This window comes from Diospyros lotus, chromosome 6, assembly GCF_014633365.1.
Source record: "Diospyros lotus cultivar Yz01 chromosome 6, ASM1463336v1, whole genome shotgun sequence".
In the NCBI taxonomy this organism is placed as follows: Eukaryota; Viridiplantae; Streptophyta; class Magnoliopsida; order Ericales; family Ebenaceae; genus Diospyros; species Diospyros lotus.
Genome location: NC_068343.1, coordinates 22,795,420 through 22,816,359, shown reverse-complemented (window position 1 = coordinate 22,816,359; position 20,940 = coordinate 22,795,420). Strand labels below are relative to the sequence as shown.

Here is a 20,940-nt window from a genome sequence, read left to right as displayed (position 1 = left end):
CTAATCTACTACCTTAGCCCCCACTAAGGATTTTGAACCAATTCACTAAAACCTTCTACTTACACAAGTAGACCATCTAGCTACACAAGCTAGGAAATACAACCTCCTACTTAAACTAAGTAGGCCCTCTAGCTACACAAGCTAGGAAATACAAGAAGTGTACAATTGGAGAGAATCTAAGAGATGAATCTCTTAGTTACAATGTCTTTCAAGATTAAACAATGCTTAAATGAATGTATCAACAATAATAGAACAAAGCCTTGGAAAGAAAAGTATAACAATGAAAGCACAAAACACTGTAATCTTCGAATAAAATGATTTGTAATATTTAGATCATCTCGTTTCCATCCATTAGCAGACTCTTGATCTTGCTTGAGTTGTATATATAGGCATCCATAAAGATTGAAGAGGAAACTAGTCGTTTCTGACCGTTGGAGATTGAAAAACTAGCCATTGGAAGTTTTCCGCAAAAGATATAGTCGACAGAAGAAAATGCATAGTTGACTATTTTTACAAGTAAAACAAGACATAGTCGACAGACAAGAAAGCATAGTCAACTATCTTATAACACAAATTTTTCATAGTCGACAGATACTTAAACATAGTCGACATATATAAAAATATGAAGAGGATTTTGAATTTTATAAACAAAAATAGTCGACTATCCTTACATAATAGTCGACAGATCCAAAAATAGTCGACAGATCAAACCAGCATAGTCGACTATCCACAAATATAGTCAACAGAATATAAACACATAATCGACTATTCTTTTTATAAAAACTGAAACGGTAAATGATAACATGAAAAAGAATATTTTGAATCATAAAATTCTTTAACATTGAAATCTCATAACTTTATTTCATCAAAATACAATTATTTTTCATCATCAAAATTATATCAAATGCAAAACATCATTCTTAACCCTTACTTCTCATCTCCCCTATTTAATTGCAGAATTTTTTTTAAAAAAAAATATATTGGTGTTGACCTTCATGGTTAAGCGACGTTGACCCCTCACGACAAACCCTATCACCAATGGCTTAGAGAGAAAGAGCAAGAGTTGATAGGTTGAGAAAGATAGAGAAAAAAAAGAAAAAAGATGTACATAAACGCAACAAAAAAATAAAAATTTTAAACATTTATTCCCAGTCACCTAATCTTCGATTGCTATATTCATTGTGTAATTAAAACAACTAAGAATGCAAATAATAAAGTTATATCGTTCAAAACTTTCATAGATCCCAAATCTCATCAAATCGAACTACACAAATGTCTAGTCTTTAACGATGATCCATACAAAAATCAACAGCAGATCTCCAAGCTTAAACTTTTCAATCTTGGAGCGAATCTCCAATCTCAAAAAATGCTAGTTTTTCATTTGAGATTGAAAACCTAAGAAATTATTTGGTATTGAATCAATTTTCCTTAACCCTAGTGGAGGCATAATGGGGTATTTATAGGCTTTAAGTCTAGGATTAGGTTATAATTCAAACTACCCTTTTAACTTAAATACCCCTTTATAGACTTAATGGTATTACCCATGTATGTTGAAAGTTAGAATGAGAATTATGTGTAGGCTAAATTATGAGATATGGAGAGCTATAACTAGGGGTCTAAATCTTTTTTTCTAAAGAGAAGATAGTCTAGTAGTCCCTAAGTTAGAAGATGAATATGATGAATAAAATAAGAGAACAACACAAAGTAATGCTAAAGTAATGAATCTATTATATTGTATTTTATCTCTTGTAAAGTTTAATAGGATTTCTAGTTGTGATATTGTTAAACGATGTGGGATATGTTGCAAGTAACTCATAAAGGTATTATTAAGTAAAAGAAATCCTTTTCAAAATGAAATATGAGGAAAACATATCTAAATTGTTTACTTGTTTCATTGATATTATTAACAATTTTAAATCTCTTGGTAAAGTGTATCCTAACAATGAGTTTGTAAGAAAGATTTTGGATAGTCCATTGGCATCAAAATTTTCAATTTATTTGTCAATCAGCCTATTTCAATAAACTAAAATTTCAAAATTCTATGCATTTTTTAGGTATTTCAACGAACATTATAATAGGGTTCTAAATCTCACTGTTATAAATTTGCCAGCGCACAACCATCATAATAAGTTTCCAATTTGCAAAGGGGACTATTGCTAAATGGTTAATGTTGCAGAAAAACACTTACAAAACAAAAGGTTAGTACTGATAATAATCAAAACCAGAATACCGAAATGAGAACACGAAGAACATAAATATAGAACTCTCTGTTAATAAGATTGAAAACGATTCAAGGCTCAGATCTATGTTTGTCCAGAAAGTACCACTCAAGTAACGCCAATCAAATAAGGCCACCAAACCACAGAGAAGCCGCAAATCCCTAAGAATCGAATCCCTCAAATGCTCAAACCTTCTCGGCCGATTGACAACTCTCACCAAAAACCACCCAAAGGTCACTCACCAAACGATCCACCAAGGAACAGAAAGCACCCCTCATAAAGAAAATGGAATCAACAACAGTAAGTCGAGAGCTCACATTAGAGAATGCCGACTAATAACATAAATAGGGATCACCAACAGATCGACCAAAGGATTCGCAAGTAAAGGAAGACCATTGCCATGGAAAGAGGGATCGGATTGAGAAAGGAAATAGAGACTCATGAAGATCGGCCATCAAAGGAAACAATCGGGCAAACAAAGAGAGAGAGAGAGAGAATCAACCATCAATAAGGGCAACAAGGAAGGGAAAGAGCCTTTTTATATGACAACCCTAGGGCAAGGCAAACAAGAGAATGGGCTTGGGCTAATTTGGCTTCCTTAAGACTTGAGCAAAAAGGCTTAGCCCATTTCTTCTCCAAAGGCTTAACTAAGGGCTTATGGCCCGATTTCTAAATGGGCTACCAATGAGTGGTACTTTGAATGATACTTCAATCACAGGGCGAAACCTATGAAGATAAAATCGAAAACTCGTCATAGCCTTACACCTCATTAGGAATCATAAAACTGATAGTCAATATGAGACGTAAAAAGGGATCATTATAACACACTAGTGTCCATTGTGTCCATTATCATACATCAATGTGAGGATAAATAAAAGAGAAACAAAAAGAGAGGCAAAAAGGTAGAAGAATTAAAAATATAGACAAAATGGTTAATCTCCATGGTAGGTTAATAACAAGGGAGGCGTGTGTCATTTTTAAAAACATGAGTGGTTAGTATAATTTAAATAAAGTTTAAGAATAATTTGTGAAATTTACCTTAAACCAAATTGGAAAACCATTATTGGGTTCATTGGAAGTAACCTATAACACCATCAATGGTTTCCTTTTGATGAACCCAATTTCAATAAGATTGGGTTTATTCCTATTGTGTCACACTATAGATTTCGATTAGGTTGAATCAATCGCATGAAAGAGAAGCAAATGAGGGGGAATAGAAGTAATAATTGTAGAATAGAAGTAATAATTCTAGTTTGACAATTTTTTTTTGTTAATTCTAAATTAATTATACTTAAATAGTTAATTTTAATTTATTAAAAGAGTGTTAAAACAAAAACAAAAAAAAATCATAAAAACTTACAATTTACCCAAAATAAAATGAAAATTTTTTAAAAATGGATTTTGACCGGTCCCTCATTGATTTTCTCTTAGCCTACCTGTCCAAAATGTCTGATGTGGCATTCAATTGCATATGACACTATGTTGCGTTTGATTGTAAATATGAAATTTGAATAAAAAAAATATTTTTTACGTAATTAAATTACTTAAAATTAAATTTTAAGAAAAATGTCAATTGAACGTATTCGATTGACTTAATTTTCTACCTAAAAATTATAATATTTTTCAACTTTTAGTGTTTGATTGCCATTGTTTTTCATAAAAATAATCACATACACACATATAGGTAATCAATAACCAAATACACAAATTAATAATCAATTATAAAATAATTAAATATATGCATATTTAAAAAATAAATCAAATATGCATACACAAAATATTCAAAAAATAAATCAAATATATATACACAAATATACACCCAACAAGAGAATGAAGCAGCCGTTGTCACTGGTCACTGCTGTTGAGCTTCTCCTGTTGCCATCGTCGTTCACGCCTCAACTATTTTCTCTCGCTCGCCTTCTCGTTCAATCGCCCTTTCTCTCGGTTAGACTGCCAGCCGAGCTTCTCCTCGTCCTTGCGACTGCCAGCCACTTTTCTTCTTCTCTGTCAGATCGAGGCTTTTAATGATTTGCAAATGGGAAGATTTGGGTTGATTTTCCATTGCGCTAGAAGATTTAATTCAGCCCCCCTAAGAAAATCTTTTCTAGCAAAAATGGGAAATGGGCATCATGTGATTCAAAGTGAAAAAATAATTTACTTGAAAAATTTGATCAATCAAATACCTCAATAGCTATAATTTGGGTGAAAATTGACCCCCTTTTCATGAAAAAAATCTGTAATTAAACGCACCCTAGTTTGATTCAACAAACATTTGAATTAGATAAATATTATAGTAACTTGAACAATATTTTTTAGATTTTAGAAGTTATTTAATTAATTTTTATACTTTTCAAAATTAATCATAAAACTCTTTTAATTAGGCACATCACCCATTAATTTTGATAATTAAGTAAATTTTAAAATTCATGAGATGTGCCAAATTACTAAAGTAGGATGGATGTATGAATCCCAATATTATAGGCATGTTTAGTTGTAATAATTTTAAATTTTTTAATTTCAATAATTTATTAAATAATTAAATCTCTAATTAAAAAACAAACTCATATATTTTTAATGAAGAGGAATTATGTTCTGTCTTTTTAAAAATTTTAATAACTTAATTTTTTTTTGTCAAAAATAATAATAAAATGAGTGTTTAAGAATCGGCGATTAGCATTAAAAACATAAGGCCGCTTGGGCTTGGGAATGGTGGGCTAATGGGCTTAAAGCCCAGAAGGACAAACGGCTCTTTCAGACTCAGTTTCTCTTCCCATTCATTCTCCAGCTTTCTTCTTCCTCTGGTCGTTTTGTACAGATCGGAAGAAAACTGAAAGTTTCTTCTTCTTCTTCTTCATCGTCATCATCATCATCTTCTTTCTCTCTCTCTCTCTCTCTCTCTCTCTCTCTATATATATATATATATATATATTCGTATGTGTGATCAAAAGAATATATGTAAAAACCAGAAAGATGCCGATTGAAATGCCGAAAGGGATTCCATTTTCGGTGGATACTTGGACGCCGATTTCAAAGAAAAAGAGGCACCATTTCCTCACTCACGCCCACAAAGACCACTCTCAAGGCATCTCCACCCACTGCTCTTACCCTATTTACTCTACCCGCCTCACCAAGACCCTTACCCTTCTTCAGTGCCCTCGGGTTCTCTCTCTGTTCTTTTTTTTTTTTTTTTGGCCGTTTTTGCTCTGTTTCCAGAACCTCCGATCTGATTTCTCTCTAAAATTCATTTTGTTATTGTTTTTGTTAGCTAGATGAATCTTTGTTTGTGGATACTGAGGTGGGACAAACGTTGGTGATCGATGACCCGGACGGTGATTTCTCCGTTACTGCCTTCGATGCCAACCACTGCCCTGGTACGTAATTCACTATTGTTCGAATTGGGTTTCGCCATTTTTTATAATTTTTTTTTATTGATTTGCATAGACGGATTTTCTTGAATTACTGTAAGTTATCGTTACATGTTTCTTTTTTTCTTTAATTATATGGGCTTGTTGGTTTGTGGTTTCTTTGCTTCACTGGTTAAGGGTTTGTTTAGATTTTCACTGTGCTTATTTGTCTCATCAAAGGTTACTTTTTACACGTGCTGCTCTTCTGCTATGTTGGTCCATTAACCCCAAGATTTTACCAAATTATCAAATTCTTGTTGTGAATAAAGCCTTCTCATAATTGGTTGCTGATATCTCAAAAATTATCATTATTATCACTCACTGACAGAGACTAAGAGTTACCTTAAGTTTATAAGGAATCTGACCGCCATAAAAGAACAAAGAAAAGAAAGAAAGAAGAGAGAGGCTTCTCTGAAGTTATTTTAGTAGAAAATGCTAATCCCTTAGAGAATATGAATTGGTATGGATGTACTGAAACATGATAGATTTTAATCTCAAAGTAGTGAATTCAGCAATCTTAGTGGTCCAAGTGTTCTCTTGTTACGCATAAGGGAAACAACAAGAATGCACTAAGCCTTTGTCCCACTATGTCGGATCAACTATATGAATTCTAGCTTTTCATTCATTTTTATCTGTGGCCTCATCTTTCGCAAGACCCATATAATTAATATCAAATGTTAGTCTCTCCTATCAAGTTTTACTTTATCTTCACCTATCTTTTTTCCTAAATACTTGTTCCATTCCATCCACTTTTTGACTCACCTTATAGGAGCCTTTATTGGTTTTTTTCTCATGTGATCAAATCATCTTAATTATGTCTCAGTCATCTTATATTTGATAGGAGCCACTCTAATCTTATATGAATAACTTCATATTTCACAAACTATGTCTTAGAACAATTCATTTGAAGAAGCAATACGGCAGATGGTGTTCTTTCACCAAGTATACTAATTATTGACAAGAAAATAGCCCAACAAAGTATATTGGCCTCTTATTACTATTCCACCCATATTATACTAAAATTTGGAGCATGTGGCACACCATGTTTTGAATTGTGTTCCATATTATAAGGAAGTAGTCTATTTGGGTAGTTGATAAGTCATTTTTTATATGTGACCAAATGTTCATCCTGTTTCTTGACTACATCATTAGTTATGGTGAGATCATGAGCCATGGCGATATCCAGAATAGCTTTTCCCTTCTTATACTTCCAATGAAGCCATAATAACCTTTATGCACATCTCTATGCCCATTCACTTCTTTACCCATATGACTGTTTAAGTAATATCTTATAATAACAACCTCTTCTCTAGGTATTCTCTGCAACAACCCTTCTAAATCCTTACACAATATGCTTTTATCTCTTTTCCTAATATGACTTGTGGTGCACATATGTATTAAGAATATTGAAAGTCTCCCCTCCTAGAACAACTTTAACAGTGATCATCATATCTTCCAACCTCATCCTCATCCTTTACAGTCTTGTCCTTAATAATCCCCACTCTATTTCTTGTATAGTCCTTCCCTTATTACCTAAAGCTTATATTTAGACCCAATCAACAGTTATACCTTGTCACCCACCTGTCTTGTCTATTGGAGGCAAATAATATTTCTTTTTTCTCCTAATTGTGACATCCATGACCTCCATATAAGTTCTCTTTGTTTGTGTCCACCATTTTCTTTGTTTTTTTCAAGTGGTAATACAGGTACAAGCCTGTACCAGCAGCAATGCATGGTCAACAATTATCTTGTGATAATTTTGACTTCAGTTTCTGTTTTGGTTCAGAAGCTACCTGTTTGTTTGGATTGTCAAAGATTTTCCCTTTTGATAATTTTTTTTTCATTCTATTGAGGCTTTTTTACTTGTTTGGAATGTGTTATTGAAATGTGTCTCAATTTTTTCCTATGTTTGCTTCCATATCTTTTTCCTGCCTCCTTTTTGGTACATAGAGGAAGAAGGGGGTGAACTGGGTTCATTTCACTCTGATATATTACCACTCTAATTTGATGATTAACTCTATTGACAGATGATCCTTGTTTGGCATACTATTTATGATCTCCAGGAGCTGTAATGTTCTTGTTTGAAGGCAATTTTGGCAACATCCTGCACACTGGAGATTGCAGACTCACCCCAGAGTGTCTGCAATGTTTGCCAGATAAATACATAGGGAAGAAAGGGAAAGAACCAAAGTGCTCGCTAGATCTTATTTTCTTAGACTGCACGTTTGCAAAGTTTTCTCTAAAAATGCCCAGCAAGTATTCTGCCGTTTGCCAGGTACCAACAGCCACACTTAATGAAGTTGGATTTTTTTTTTTTTTTTCTTTGGACTGTAAGCTGTTTCAGGCAAGGTCCGTATTTCATTTATTTTTCACCTAAACATGGTACATGGTATCCTATTTCTGATTTTCTTTGTTACTTTGTCACTGTTCATGATTAATTAGAGCCAACTAGGTGTGGAAGTGTTTGCATATAAATGTTTTACCTCCTGGTTTGGAAGGGTTAGCACAGAGCTTGCCAAGTTGCTATATAATGCAGGATGAGTGGTTTGAGATTACTAGGTTGTCAATTCTAGCAGTATACTTAGAATTGTACTTCATCAGGACAGAGAGATAAAGGTGGATTTCCCTACAAGAACATAATGTTTTCCATGTGGAAAGATGCCATGTTAAAATAGAAAAAGGGGGGGGGGGGGGGGGGGGGGAGAGATACAGAGATGTCCTAATTGCTGGAATCCTTCATCTGAAATAATACTCCTGAGTACATATTGTGAATCTGCATTACCTATACGAACTAATGAAAGTTTTATGTAAACAGGTATGGAATCTGATTGTAGAAATCTTTAAATTGACCTTAAATAGTTTACGTAATTATAAGTTTTTTGTTTTTTTCTAGTTTGTAGTATATAACAATGAGAAGGTAAAACTGTCCTTGAGCTGTAAATTTAGTACATGTGCAAGAAAATAAGCAATTAGTTTCTTGTTTTTCAGCTTTTTGAAGTTGAAAGAAAAATATATCATGGTTTCAACTTTGTAAAGTGGGAGAAAGATTTGATAACTGACTACATTTGCCCCTTAAGTTTACAGATAACCTTGATTGTCTCCATTTGTATTTATAATAATACTGAATAAGTATGATTTGCTATTATGGATATCTTAAGACATCCTTGTATGTCTTAAGATCTCTCTCAATTCAATTACTGCATCTCACTAGGACTCAATGAGCCTAAGAATTGACAGACAATACTTGTGTTGGATGATATATCTAGTCTAGAAACAATTAGGGAGTTCAAATTTTCAACCAATATGGCTCAGAGCAATTGGTGGATCAACTTAATTTGGTACAAGTCTGGTGTTTGGATCCTTACATCGACAGGCTTTCATAAATCTTCAACATACTTGCACTAAAAGAACAATATCAAGAGAAGATTTAACAATCTCAACGTTTAATAAGTACTTCAAGGATCCAAGGTCTGTAGAGTTAAACTTACTATGAAGGAATGACTAAGTTTTGTATGCCTTAGTATCATTAGAGAAACCACAATATCATCTCATACTGGTAAATGTATGTCATGACCCTAGGATTTAGCTAGGGTCTTAGAAGGAATTGGGAAGGAATTTCGGGAAGAACAAAGAAGAAATGAACGGGGAGATTGAATAGAATTAGGGAGAAAGTTAAGAGAAATGAGAGGGAGAATGGAGAGAAATTGTAGAGAGAATCAGATATTCATTTAATCAATTCAAGCATATCCATCTAACCACAGCTGAGGCTTATATATAGCCTAACATCCTCCCACATACTCCCATGTGCAATATAACAACTAGTCTAACTACCTATAGAATAGGACAAAATACTATAACAGAAAGAAAGAAAAGAAATTACAATTATTGTATATTGTATGCCAACTCCTACTATTATATTTACTAATATATCCTTGAATAATTCCTAGGGTCATGACAATTTCTCCCTCCTCGAGAGAATTCTTGTCCTCAAGAATTTGTAGCAAGTAGCCATTGCTTCATCCAATTCCTGCCTTTGCTATTTGATCTATCTTTATTTCTTTCTTTCTCCTTCTAGGCCTCTTCTTCTTCCTCGTTCTGAAGTGTCCAAGATCAACTCCAAGCCTAAGTTGCCCCACTTCCATAGGAGAAACTTTATCGGATGCAAGCCCCATACAACCACCTCTCCCTATAGCTATCCAATCAATTTTGGTCTTCCATTGGAAAACATGATCAGCCACACCTGGCCTGATATGGTTAGTAGTTGGAACTTGGAGTCTAAAAGAAGAGTTAATTGTACCCATGGCTTCCTTGGATAGTCCATCCCCGTCCCATACAAGTAAGTTAAGCAAGTATCCCTAGCTGCAGTTATTGTATTTCCATCCAACCCACTGCCATGTTTTATTGTAAAGTTACCAGCAATATGCTGGAAATGCAGCAATGGAAAATTACTGACTTGCCTTAGATACTTAGACGAGGCTTGCTTGTGAGCTTCAGAACTAGGTGCTGCCACAACCCCAATTCCAGTAGTCGGTTCCTTTGTCAATACAGTAGACAGAAACATGAATTTTACCGCTGAAGTAAGAACCACTAGAGCAGCTATAGTTCCATCCCTTACAACCAAACCTTTGACTTCTTCAGTTATCTCTCTTAGCTTCCCACCAATTATTAGTTGTCCCTGAAATTCCTTACCCAATCCACACATCTTCACAACGTTAGAAGATGTTTCCACCGGAGATACATGCTCAATCATGCCATTTCCAGTGATAGTAAGGGACTCAATCTTCCTTGCCAACCAAAACCAGCCCTGATATTGTAGCTCACCAATCGGAATTTGAACAATTGCAACAGCAAGAAACTCCTTTCCCAGAGCCGTTTCCTGTTCATTGTTGTACACACCATACTTATCTTCTCCACTTTCCTCTTCCAGCCTTTCAGTAGGTATTTCCTGAGGTATTATTTCTTCTTCTAACTCCTCAATCACTGCAGCTGAATCACTCTCCAATTCTAGAGATTCCTTGGTGTCTCTTGTCATTCCCGACAACTGATTGAATGCCTCAAGCATCTCTTGTTTTGGACTTCTGCTATTATCATCTGGATCATCCTCAATAACAACCTCCTTTCCAAAAGAATTAGAGTACTCCTTTAATTCTTCTTTTATCCAAACACTTTGAGCCAAGCCCTCGTACTTTTTGTTATTGTTGCAAGCACTATCTTGACAGCCACCATCCTTGTCAATTCCACTGAAACCAGTATCCTTTTTCCACTCCACTCCAAGGAATTCCTCCTTATTAAAACTTCCATGATAATCTTCAAAGTATTCTACCGGAAAGTTGTAATGATACTTCTTAATAAGTATCATCGCAAACTCTTGCAGCTTCTCGCATATCATAAGGCCAAATTCCTTGCTCGTATCATGTATCCCGTTGCTTGTTCATTTGTCCCTGTTGCTGCCAACTGAAAATGCAACCTCCCTTGGCTGCCATTAAGGCTCCATTCCAACTGAAAATGAAGCATTCTGCTTCATGTATGCACTGCCTCCCCTAGCTTCATGAGTAGGACAACTCGAAGACCAATAAACAGGAGCTTTGTACATCCTAAATCCCTCACTTCTCTTTTGTATGTACCTCTCAACAGTCACCCTGAAGCTGATCCAAGAAGTGGTCAATTGCAGCCACTGTTCTGCTTCAAGGTCAAGTCTATTGTAGCAACAGAAGAAGTTGCATAGTTCCAGCAACTTGATTGGTCTCCTAGAGTCTCCTAGAGCATCTAACTCTCAGCTGAAAAACACAATCGACATCACAGCAGATGGATGATCAACTGCCTCAAGGCCAATTAGCCAAGAATTCCTCCATCGGAATCAAGGAGGTTGTATTCGCCTGCAAGTTCTGATCAACCGGAACTGCTCTAGCGTCTTCGAAAGCACCATCAAAACCAATTGGCCCCGTCACCTTCAAATTTCCAAGCCTAAAGTATTAGTCAACACTCACCTCCTAGTGCGTCGAAATCCAATTCCAAAATCCAGCAGGAATTTGATCACGGGAACATAGCAGAGAGTTGTCGCGGTCATGGGATTTGTATCTGCTCGTGATAGCTATAGCTTCCAGATCACCCGGATCTAGGTCTTCTTCACACCTTCACTGCTCGCTGGAACTGAAATGGTTCAGCGATCTTCCCAACCGCGCCTCTTCTTTCGGCCTCAGCTATCCGCCTTCCTCTTCAAGACTCAGAACATGAGTGCCTGTTGCGCCTTCCAGAAATTAATGGTGGTTCTTCTCAACCCAATCACCGTCCAAGGCTCCTAGCCCAATTGCGATCGGCTCTGATTCCAAAATCACCAGAACTCACTGTTAGTTCAATAGCTACACCCACTCCTGAGTCCAAATCGCAACACCCACTCCAGTCACGACCTCCTGGCCGTCCGCGTCAACCTCCAATGGACTCAAGATCGCCTCAGGACGTACGCACTCTTTGTCCGCTATAGTCACAAACGCCTATTGGTCTGCGTCACCTTCAACAGACTGTCGCCTCTGGGATCGTCTGGGCTGCTCGCCTTCCTTGAGTGAATGCGATGCAACAAACGAAATTATGCGGAATTGAGAATTCGGTGGTTGCAGTAGCTTACGACTTGGCTTCCAAGTCTGTTGAAACTGCGTTCCCTTCCACTTCGAGCAAGACTCACTGAAATTCGTGGCCAAGTGTCAATGGTCAACTTTGTCTTCAACATTAGACAAGAATTGCCCGAGTTCCGGCCGTCACCTCTTGACGCTACTCATCTTTCAATTTTGAACTGCTTAGGATTAATTGATGCAGTTAGCGAGAACTGCTTTGCTCTCTCTCATTCACTACCAATCTTAATATCCTCCGAATCAAATTGGAAACAATAGCCTATCAATAGCCGATAATCACTGTAGGAACTCACCGATAATCACCGTCGGAACTCGAATCAAAACCACAGCCAAGGATGGATTGCTCTGATACCATTTGTCATGACCCTAGGATTTAGCTAGGGTCTTAGAAAGAATTGGAAGGAATTTCGGGAAGAACAGAGAAGAAATGAACGGGGAGATTGAATAGAATTAGGGAGAAAGTTAAGAGAAATGAGAGGGAGAATAGAGAGAAATTGTAGAGAGAATTAGATATTCATTTAATCAATTCAAGCATATCCATCTAACCACAGCTGAGGCTTATATATAGCCTAACATCCTCCCACATACTCCCATGTGCAATATAACAACTAGTCTAACTACCTACAGAATAGGACAAAACACTATAAGAGAAAGAAAGAAAAGAAATTACAATTATTGTATATTGTATGCCAACTCCTACTATTATATTTACTAATATATCCTTGAGTAATTCCTAGGGTCATGACAATGTACTGTCAGAAAAATGAGGATAGAGAACAGAATGACCAACATCCCCCATCTCTGAAGACCACATTTATAAGAACATAATCTCTCAAACTGAGGAGACTATGTCACGAACCTAGGGTTTAATCTAGGATGAGATCGGAAATCGGAAGGATCCGATAGGTTTAGAACTAAGCATTACCTATTTTGGGGGAGGAAATGAGAAGAATGAGGGGGGAAATCAGAAGAAGAAGGGGGAAGAAACAGAAGAACGAGAAGGAGAGACGGGAGAGGGAAAGGAGAATTAAGAGAGAGATAGAAATCAGATTTTCATTCATTTAATAATCTCTTTCCCTTCTCCTACCAACAGCCTTATATAGGTTTCCTCTAACAAAAATAACAGCATCCATGTGCTGTAACAGATTACAAAATATCTCCTAACAACTTGCTAAATCTATTACTATAATGCCTTTCTATGGAATCTTGGGTCATGACAATTCCCCCCTCCTTAAGAGAGTTCTTGTCCCCAAGAACTTGCAACAAGTAGCCATGGCTCTTCATCCAATTCCAGCCTTTTTCATCAGGTTCATCCTTCTTTCCTTCTTCCTCCTCCTAGGCTTCTTCTTCTTCGTTATTAGGTTTACAAGATCAAATCCAAGCATAAATTGGCCTAGAATTTCAGTAGGGAAAACTTCATCACCATCCAATACAAGTAAGAAGGGTAGATCTACAGCCATTGTTGTTGTTACTCTATATCCCCATTCAACCCACAGCCAACGTTTTGCTGCAGAAATATCAACAGCAGCCTCAAAATGCAGCAATGGAGGTTTGTATTCTTTCCTTAAATACTCATACCAAGGCTGTTTGTGAGCATTAACATTAGGAGATGTTGCAACTTCACTTCCATCCAACGATTGATCGATGATTGACACCTGGCCAAGTGTCTTAGCACTAGTAAGAGTGCTTGAGAGGCTGTCGATTGATTGATTGCCTTCCTCCAATTTCTTTTCCTCACTTTTTTCTTCCTTCGGCTTATCCATTTTAAGAAACTCCTCTTTGTTGAAACTTCCATGATAGTCATCAAAGTATTCGGCGGGAAAACTGTAATGATACTCCTTAGATAGTATCATTGCAAACTCTTGCAACTTCTCGCGAAACATTCGACCAAATTCCTTGCACTCTTCATGAATCCCATTGCTTGGTCGTTTGTCCCTGTTGCTGCCCACTGAAACTGCAGCCTTCTTTGGCTGCCATTGAGACTCCCTTTCAGCTAAAAATGAAGCATTCTTGAGTTGCAATTGAGACTCCATGGGACTCCTTCGAGCACTACTCCTCCTGGCCAAAATCTTGCTAGTTGGAAAAGCAATAGGCCAAGAAACAGCAGTTCTTTCCATCCTAATTACCTTCTGTAACTGCCTCACCCAATCACCTCTAAAATTGATCTAATAAGTGTCAAATTGCAGCCACTGTTATGCTTCAAGATCAAATCTATTGTGACAGCAGAAAAAATTGCACACTTACAACAACTTGATCAGCCTTCTAAAGCATTTGACTCTCAGCCGAAAATCACAATCGGCATCACAGCAGTTGGATAATCAACTGCCTCAAGGCCAATTAGCCAAGAATCCCTCCGTCGGAATCAAGGAGGTTGATTTCGCCTGCAAGTTCTGATCAACTGGAACTCCTAGTGCGTTTGAATCCAATTCCGAAATCCAACAGGAATTTGATCACGGGAACATAGCAAAGAGCGGTCGCGGTTAGAGAGTTCGCCTAGCTTGTCATAAATCACGGCCAAGGACCTTGCTCTGGTTAGTTCTCTTGAAGATCAAACAGCCAGCGCTGAGGTATGCTTCACCTTCACTCACACGTCTTCAAATCTAGGCTGAGATTAGCAACGTTTCTAGCCACGAAACTACCGATGCACCACTCTGAATCGCCTCCAAATTCAACTCGGTATTACTGCGGACCTCTCCTAGCCTACCTCGTCTTCAATTCCGAGCCGAAGTGACTTTGCTCAGTTTTGCTTTTCAAATCCAAGTTTGCTCTACTCGGCTACGCCTTCCAAATCCAAGTTCGATTCTGACTTCAGTCGTTGCTTCTTCCCCGAGGAGCGTTGCCTCCAATATTCAAGTCGCAGTGGATTACGGAACCTGCCCCCCTGCTATTTTCGACTTGCAACAGTCGCGAACCTCTTGCCAGTGATAACCCACCCAATCACTGTCCACAGGCTCCCAGCCCAATTGCGCTCGCCTCTAGTATTTCCGAAATCTGGTAGCAACTACAATGGGTTCAAGAAGTCGCCTGGATCCCTTCTTACCGTTTGGATCGAAATCACTGACCAATCAAAGCGGCAGTACCCCACAGAACTCCAGTCGGAATTTCTCGATCATAACCGCAACACCCAGCCGCACCTACAGGAACCTTATTGGTCTGGTAGCAACTCTCTAGGTCATCCGCTTCACCTCGACGGACTCACGCTCGCCTCAACGGTCGCACTTCAGTGGTCGTAGACCACCCTTCCTTCGTTGCCTTCCAGCCGAACCCTGCTACACAACTGCGATCTCTTGGAACTCCTACAACAGTTGCGACTTCCTGGCTTGCCTGCTACCAAGCCTCATATTCTCGCCTCAAACACCTTTCGACTTAGAAATTAGCAGCCTAGGGTGTCAGAACTCACCGATAATCACCGTTGGCTCGAATCAAAACCACAACTAAGGATGGACTACTCTAATACCAATTGTCACGAACCTAGGGTTTAATCTAGGATGAGATCGGAAATCGGAAGGATCCGATAGGTTTAGAACTAAGCATTGCCTGTTTTGGGGGAGGAAATGAGAAGAATGAGGGGGGAAGAAACAGAAGAACAGAAGAACGAGAATGAGGGAAAGGAGAATTAAGAGAGAGATAGAAATCAGATTTTCATTCATTCAATAATCTCCTTCCCTTCTCCTACCAACAACCTTATATAGGCTTCCTCTAACAAAAATAACAGCATTCATGTGCTGTAACAGATTACAAAATATCTCCTAACAACTTGTTAAATCTATTACTATAATGCCCTTCTATGGAATCTTGGGTCATGACAGACTGTTTTTAGCCATGTGAGAATTTCTTCAATCAATTGATTAGTTGATAGCAACTAAGGGATGAGGTTGCTCCATGTAAACATCTTCACTAAGATTGCCATGAAATAAGGCATTCTTTACATGAACTTGATGAAGAGTCAAAAGATCCATTGGTTTTAACAGCTACTCTGTGAACTTCCAATATGTAGTTGCAGTAAGTTGGGTATTTAGAGAGAGAGAGAGAGAGTATGTTTCCATATATGTTGTGTGAAAAATATCTAGGTACAAGTCTATGCGACATCTAAACATGTGTATCCATGGAACAGGTTATTAATTGTATATGGAAGCATCCTGATGCTGCAGTGGTTTATCTGACCTGTGATCTTCTCGGTCAGGAAGAAATACTTGTGGAAGTGTCCAGAACATTTGGCTCCAAGATATTTGTTGACAAAGAAAAGAATCCTGAATGTTTTGGTACTTTGACACGAACAGCTCCCCAAATACTCTCTGAAGATCCATCATCTCGCTTTCATTTGCTTGAAGGATTTCCCAGACTGTATGAAAGAGCAAAAGTAAAGCTTGCAGAGGCACAAGCTAATTTCCAGCCTGAGCCTCTTATAGTTCGTCCATCTGCACAATGGTATGTGTGTGATGATGAGTTTTTAGAGACTGAGAAGCAGAAGCAAAGAAAAGGAAGATCCAGCAAAGCAGTGAAAGATCAGTACGGTATTTGGCACATCTGTTACTCGATGCACTCATCCAGAGAAGAGTTGGAGTGGGCTCTTCAACTTCTTGCACCCAAATGGGTTGCATCGACAATTCCCAGTTGCAGGGCCATGGAGCTAGATTATGTTAAGAAGCGTTGCTTCAGCACACAACTTGCATCTGATGATCCACTCTGGAGGCTTCTAGGCATAAAGCATGAAGCTGCTTCGATTGATGGTGGATTACCTAAAGCTGTCAGTTGTTCTTCTGAGGAGGAAGTTTCCATCGAAGCTTCTGCAGAATGTTTGTTGCAGCCGGTGAAAATGTCCTCCACCCCCAAAAAACTCCTGACACTGTCTCCTGGTAAAAAACTGCCTGTGACATTATTTGGACGGGCAAGACTTGGACTTGCAGATCGTGATTTTCCACATGAAGAGTGCAAACTTGCACCCCCTGCAGTTGAGCCTCCATATGATGTTTCTGCTAAAGTAGAACAACATTTCTCATTCAAGAACACACTCAACTCAGAACATCAGAAGTCAACGGAGAACAAGGCATCTATAACAGAAGTACATTGTTTTGAGGGATCACCGAAACAGAAAAAGGTTGGAGTAAAATGTGCCGAATCATTAGCAAACATTGTGGATGTTACTGAAGTGCCATCGGGGAAGTCAGCGGACAGAAAGACAGATATAACTGAAGTACAAGGTGAAATGTCAGCTTATAAAGATACAAAAATTCATGTAAGCTCGTATTCCCCTGTTGGATCATCAAAAAGCTTTAATGAAGGCTTTAGAAAGCTGTACCGGTCTATGAATGTGCCTGTGCCAGAGCCTCTTCCTTCCTTGGTGGAGCTTATGAAGGCCAACAGACGTGCAAAAAGGCTTCGGTTTTAGATTTACCTCTTCCTCCGACCTCGGGAGCATCAAATCTTCGAAACGAGCTGGTTTCTGTCACAAAGAACCACAAATATTCAGATTGTTACTGCATATTAATTTGTATAGTGGACACTGGACAGTGCCTGCCATCTCCTCGCTTAAACTTAAAAGAGGAAGAAATCAGATATTCAGCAAGTACGTGTATAGCCAGCCCTTTGCTCCACATTCATTGGTTTGCGAGTGAAAGTTGTCTAGTGGCATACACTGAAGATAACCTCAGTTACAATACACACCAACATTCATGATTAATCTGTTTAGCCATTGTGGCATATGGTTAAGCTTAACAATTGTCATTGTGTTAATGGGAATTTCATCTTTGTTATTGCCTAGTGTGTTTGTTGCTTGCTTTTGGTGAGTGTTGTTGGTGGTTAATATTGATTTGGCAAACTCGTCTGTGCCATTGTGTGTTCTCCAACTAAAATTAGATGTATTCCCATGAATTACATGTCTTGAGCTTTGGGTACAGCCATTAAGGGTGTGTTTGATAGCATTTACTTGGAAAAGAAAATATTTTTCAACTTGCATGAATAACAAAAATCATCTCCCCCAGATGAAATTTTTCATGAAAAATAATCAAAAACATGTTTTAATGGTTGTACCATGGAATTGAATTACATGAAAAATATGGTGTGTCAAACACTAAAGATGGAATTCAATTCCTTGGATTTGACATTTTTCATGCATTTTTTATGCTGTCAAACACACCCTAAATGATTTTGGATTGCAATCAGGGGCTAACCCAATTGGTTAAGGACATGGGTCTCTCCTAAAATTAGGGGTGAGCATAAAATCGGTTTAACCGATTAAATCGAATCGAACTGATCGGTTCGGTTCAGTTATCCATGGTGGGTGGTTCAGGTTCGGTTAATTTTTTGTAAAAACTTCAAGTTCGACCTGCGCTAACCGACCTGTGCTGCTATTCATTGCCTTTCTTCTTCCTTGCGCATCACATGGTGTGATTCACGAATCAAAATCACACCCGATAGCCCGCTTGAGCCGCGAGAGAAAGAGAGAGAGAGAGAGAGACTGCCTCACAGACCCCTCATCACCCGTCGTCAACCTTCACATCGTCGTTGTCGTCAGAGCCGAACGCCTTCGTCGTCGGTTTCTCCCCCACCCAACCCAACACCCAGCCCCCAAGGTAGTTAAAATCAGGATTTTAAGTGGGATCGAAAAAAGGGTCCATAAAATCGGATCATAAAATCGTAAGATTTTAGAGATAATTAAAAATACCTTTTAATTTTTGTAAATATATATTTACAATAATATAATTTTATAGAAAATAAATTAATATCATTTAATAACCTAATTATTCTTTATTATAGCTCAAAAGATGATGTTTCCAAAATATAACTCAAAAAACTAGTAGGTTGGTATAGGCAATTTAGAGGCAAAACATAGGTAATTTAGAGGTAAAATATAACTTAAAATTCTTTAGAGGATGTTTCCAATATCTTCCATCATATTTAAGTTACAATTTTTACTTGATTTAACATTGATTAAATCAAGTAAAAACTCGATTCAAGGTTTGGTGGTCCATTAATTAATTATCTGTTTGTTTTGATTTACTTATACAATCGTTAAATCAAGTTTCAATTCAGAGGCAAAATAAAGCAATTCGTTTCATAAGTTTCAATGTCAGATACATTGGAAACTTCCTCTAAATTGCAACTTAAATCAATGGAGGTCTCTAAATCGTAAAATCGTTTGGGGGTCTTTGAAGCGTAAAATCGTATACGTAAAATCAAGATTTTATAGGATTTTACCTTAAATTAAATTTTACATGGGATTTGAATCGTTTGGGGGTTTTCAAAGCGTAAAATCGTATACATAAAATCGGGATTTTAACAACAATGTCAGCCCTCCTCACTTATTGTCGAAGTATCAACCCTAGCCTTAGGTCTTTTACGGCTAACCCTCACCTCGCCATCGACGCATTGTCGTCCTCGTCAGACCCAAACGCCTTCAAGCCCTTCACCGTCGGCCTCTTCCCCACCCAAGTCCAACACCCAGCCCCCTACACTCGATAGCTCGAGACCTAGCCCCCTGGTCATCGAAGCATCGACCCTAGCCCTAGGTCACCGGTTAACCCTCAACTCGCCCTCGTCGTTAGACCCAAACACCTTCATCGTTGGCATCTCCCCCACCCAACACCCAGCCCCTCTACACCTGATAGTCCTTGACCCAACCCACCTCTCTTGTCGAATGCAACAGCAAATCCTAAGCCATTTCACTTTTCTCACCATCAACATCAACAATCTAGTTGGTTTCAGCAACTTAGGAATGAACAATCTTATTGATCATGTGAATGTTTGGTAGTGCATATTTGTATTGATCAAGTATTTTTCTATTAATGGGTTTTTATTGTTTGCTGTTGATGTTGGTGTTTTTAGTGTTTTTAGTTTTGTTTTTGGATTGCTTTTCGGTTTAATTCTTGGTTCAGTTATTTTAAAGTTCAAATCAGTTAATTCAGTTCGGTTTAATTCTTCGATTCAATTTAGTTATTTCTATAACGACGGTTCGATTCGATTAGATAAAAATGAGACAATTCAATTCAATTATAATCAAATGAACACCCTCACCTAAAAACAGATCAGTTTTAAGTGGTTGATTATAGTGAACCTCCCACAATCACACTCATATCACCAGTTTGTTTGACACTCTACGGTCAATCACAACAGATAAGGCCATTAACAACATGGCCTCTAAAATAAAGGGAGATAATTTATTATACTTTTTATATAATTCAATTAATTTGATTATCAGTAAGAAGATAAATTCTTGTAAAATTGAGGAATCCATCCCCATCGGACAATCGACACAAAAATTCAAAAAATTATACGCTCTTAATAAAACTTTGCTACTGAGAGTATATAAAATATCATTCACTCATTATTTACAATGGTATTTTGATCTCTTTATCTTAATTTTTTATATTTGACATCTCTATTTTTTTTAATTTTTTTATGGCCATACATTTATATTATTTTTATTTTATTTTTTTTATTTTTTGAGTATCAATTTTTTTTTTAGAAAATTAGAGAACTGACTGTAAATAATTTTTACATGAAACTAATTCACCTCATAATTTCGATTTTTTAACTATTCAAGTTTTAGGAAAATGCTAGAAAGCCCGATGGGCTTACCGAAAAGGGGCAAAAAGACGATTTTATCTCCACGTCCTGCTCTCTCCCTCCCCTTCCTATGGATTCCCCCATGCTCTACGCGTCTCCCCTGCTATGGCTGTCGTCTCGCCTTTT

At 37.6% G+C, this 20,940-nt stretch overlaps 1 protein-coding gene across 3 annotated transcripts; it reads left to right on the top strand.

Moving 5' to 3' along the window:
• The first annotated feature begins 5,002 nt into the window (after positions 1-5,002).
• On the top strand, positions 5,003-18,009 carry LOC127804860 (uncharacterized). Of its 3 annotated transcripts, none has more exons than XM_052341914.1 (4): positions 5,003-5,378; positions 5,485-5,590; positions 7,687-7,898; positions 16,364-18,009. In XM_052341914.1, the coding sequence occupies exons 1-4, from the start codon at positions 5,190-5,192 to the stop codon at positions 17,636-17,638; spliced, it is 1,782 nt and encodes a 593-aa protein (XP_052197874.1). In that variant the 5' UTR covers positions 5,003-5,189; the 3' UTR covers positions 17,639-18,009. The 3 variants fall into 3 exon arrangements, with proteins under 3 accessions (XP_052197874.1, XP_052197876.1, XP_052197875.1); XM_052341916.1 differs by having other exon boundaries at positions 5,264-5,301; XM_052341915.1 differs by having other exon boundaries at positions 5,338-5,378; positions 7,651-7,898.
• The last annotated feature ends 2,931 nt before the right edge of the window (positions 18,010-20,940 follow it).

What these genes read in the sequence shown, in the direction of transcription:
- LOC127804860 (XM_052341914.1), top strand. Translation starts at nt 5,190, where the DNA reads ATGCCGATTGAAATGCCGAAAGGGATTCCATTTTCGGTGGATACTTGG. An exon ending in CCCTTCTTCAGTGCCCTCGG is followed by an intron (nt 5,379 to 5,484) that starts GTTCTCTCTCTG and finishes TGTTTTTGTTAG; the next exon opens with CTAGATGAATCTTTGTTTGT. An exon ending in CGATGCCAACCACTGCCCTG is followed by an intron (nt 5,591 to 7,686) that starts GTACGTAATTCA and finishes TATGATCTCCAG; the next exon opens with GAGCTGTAATGTTCTTGTTT.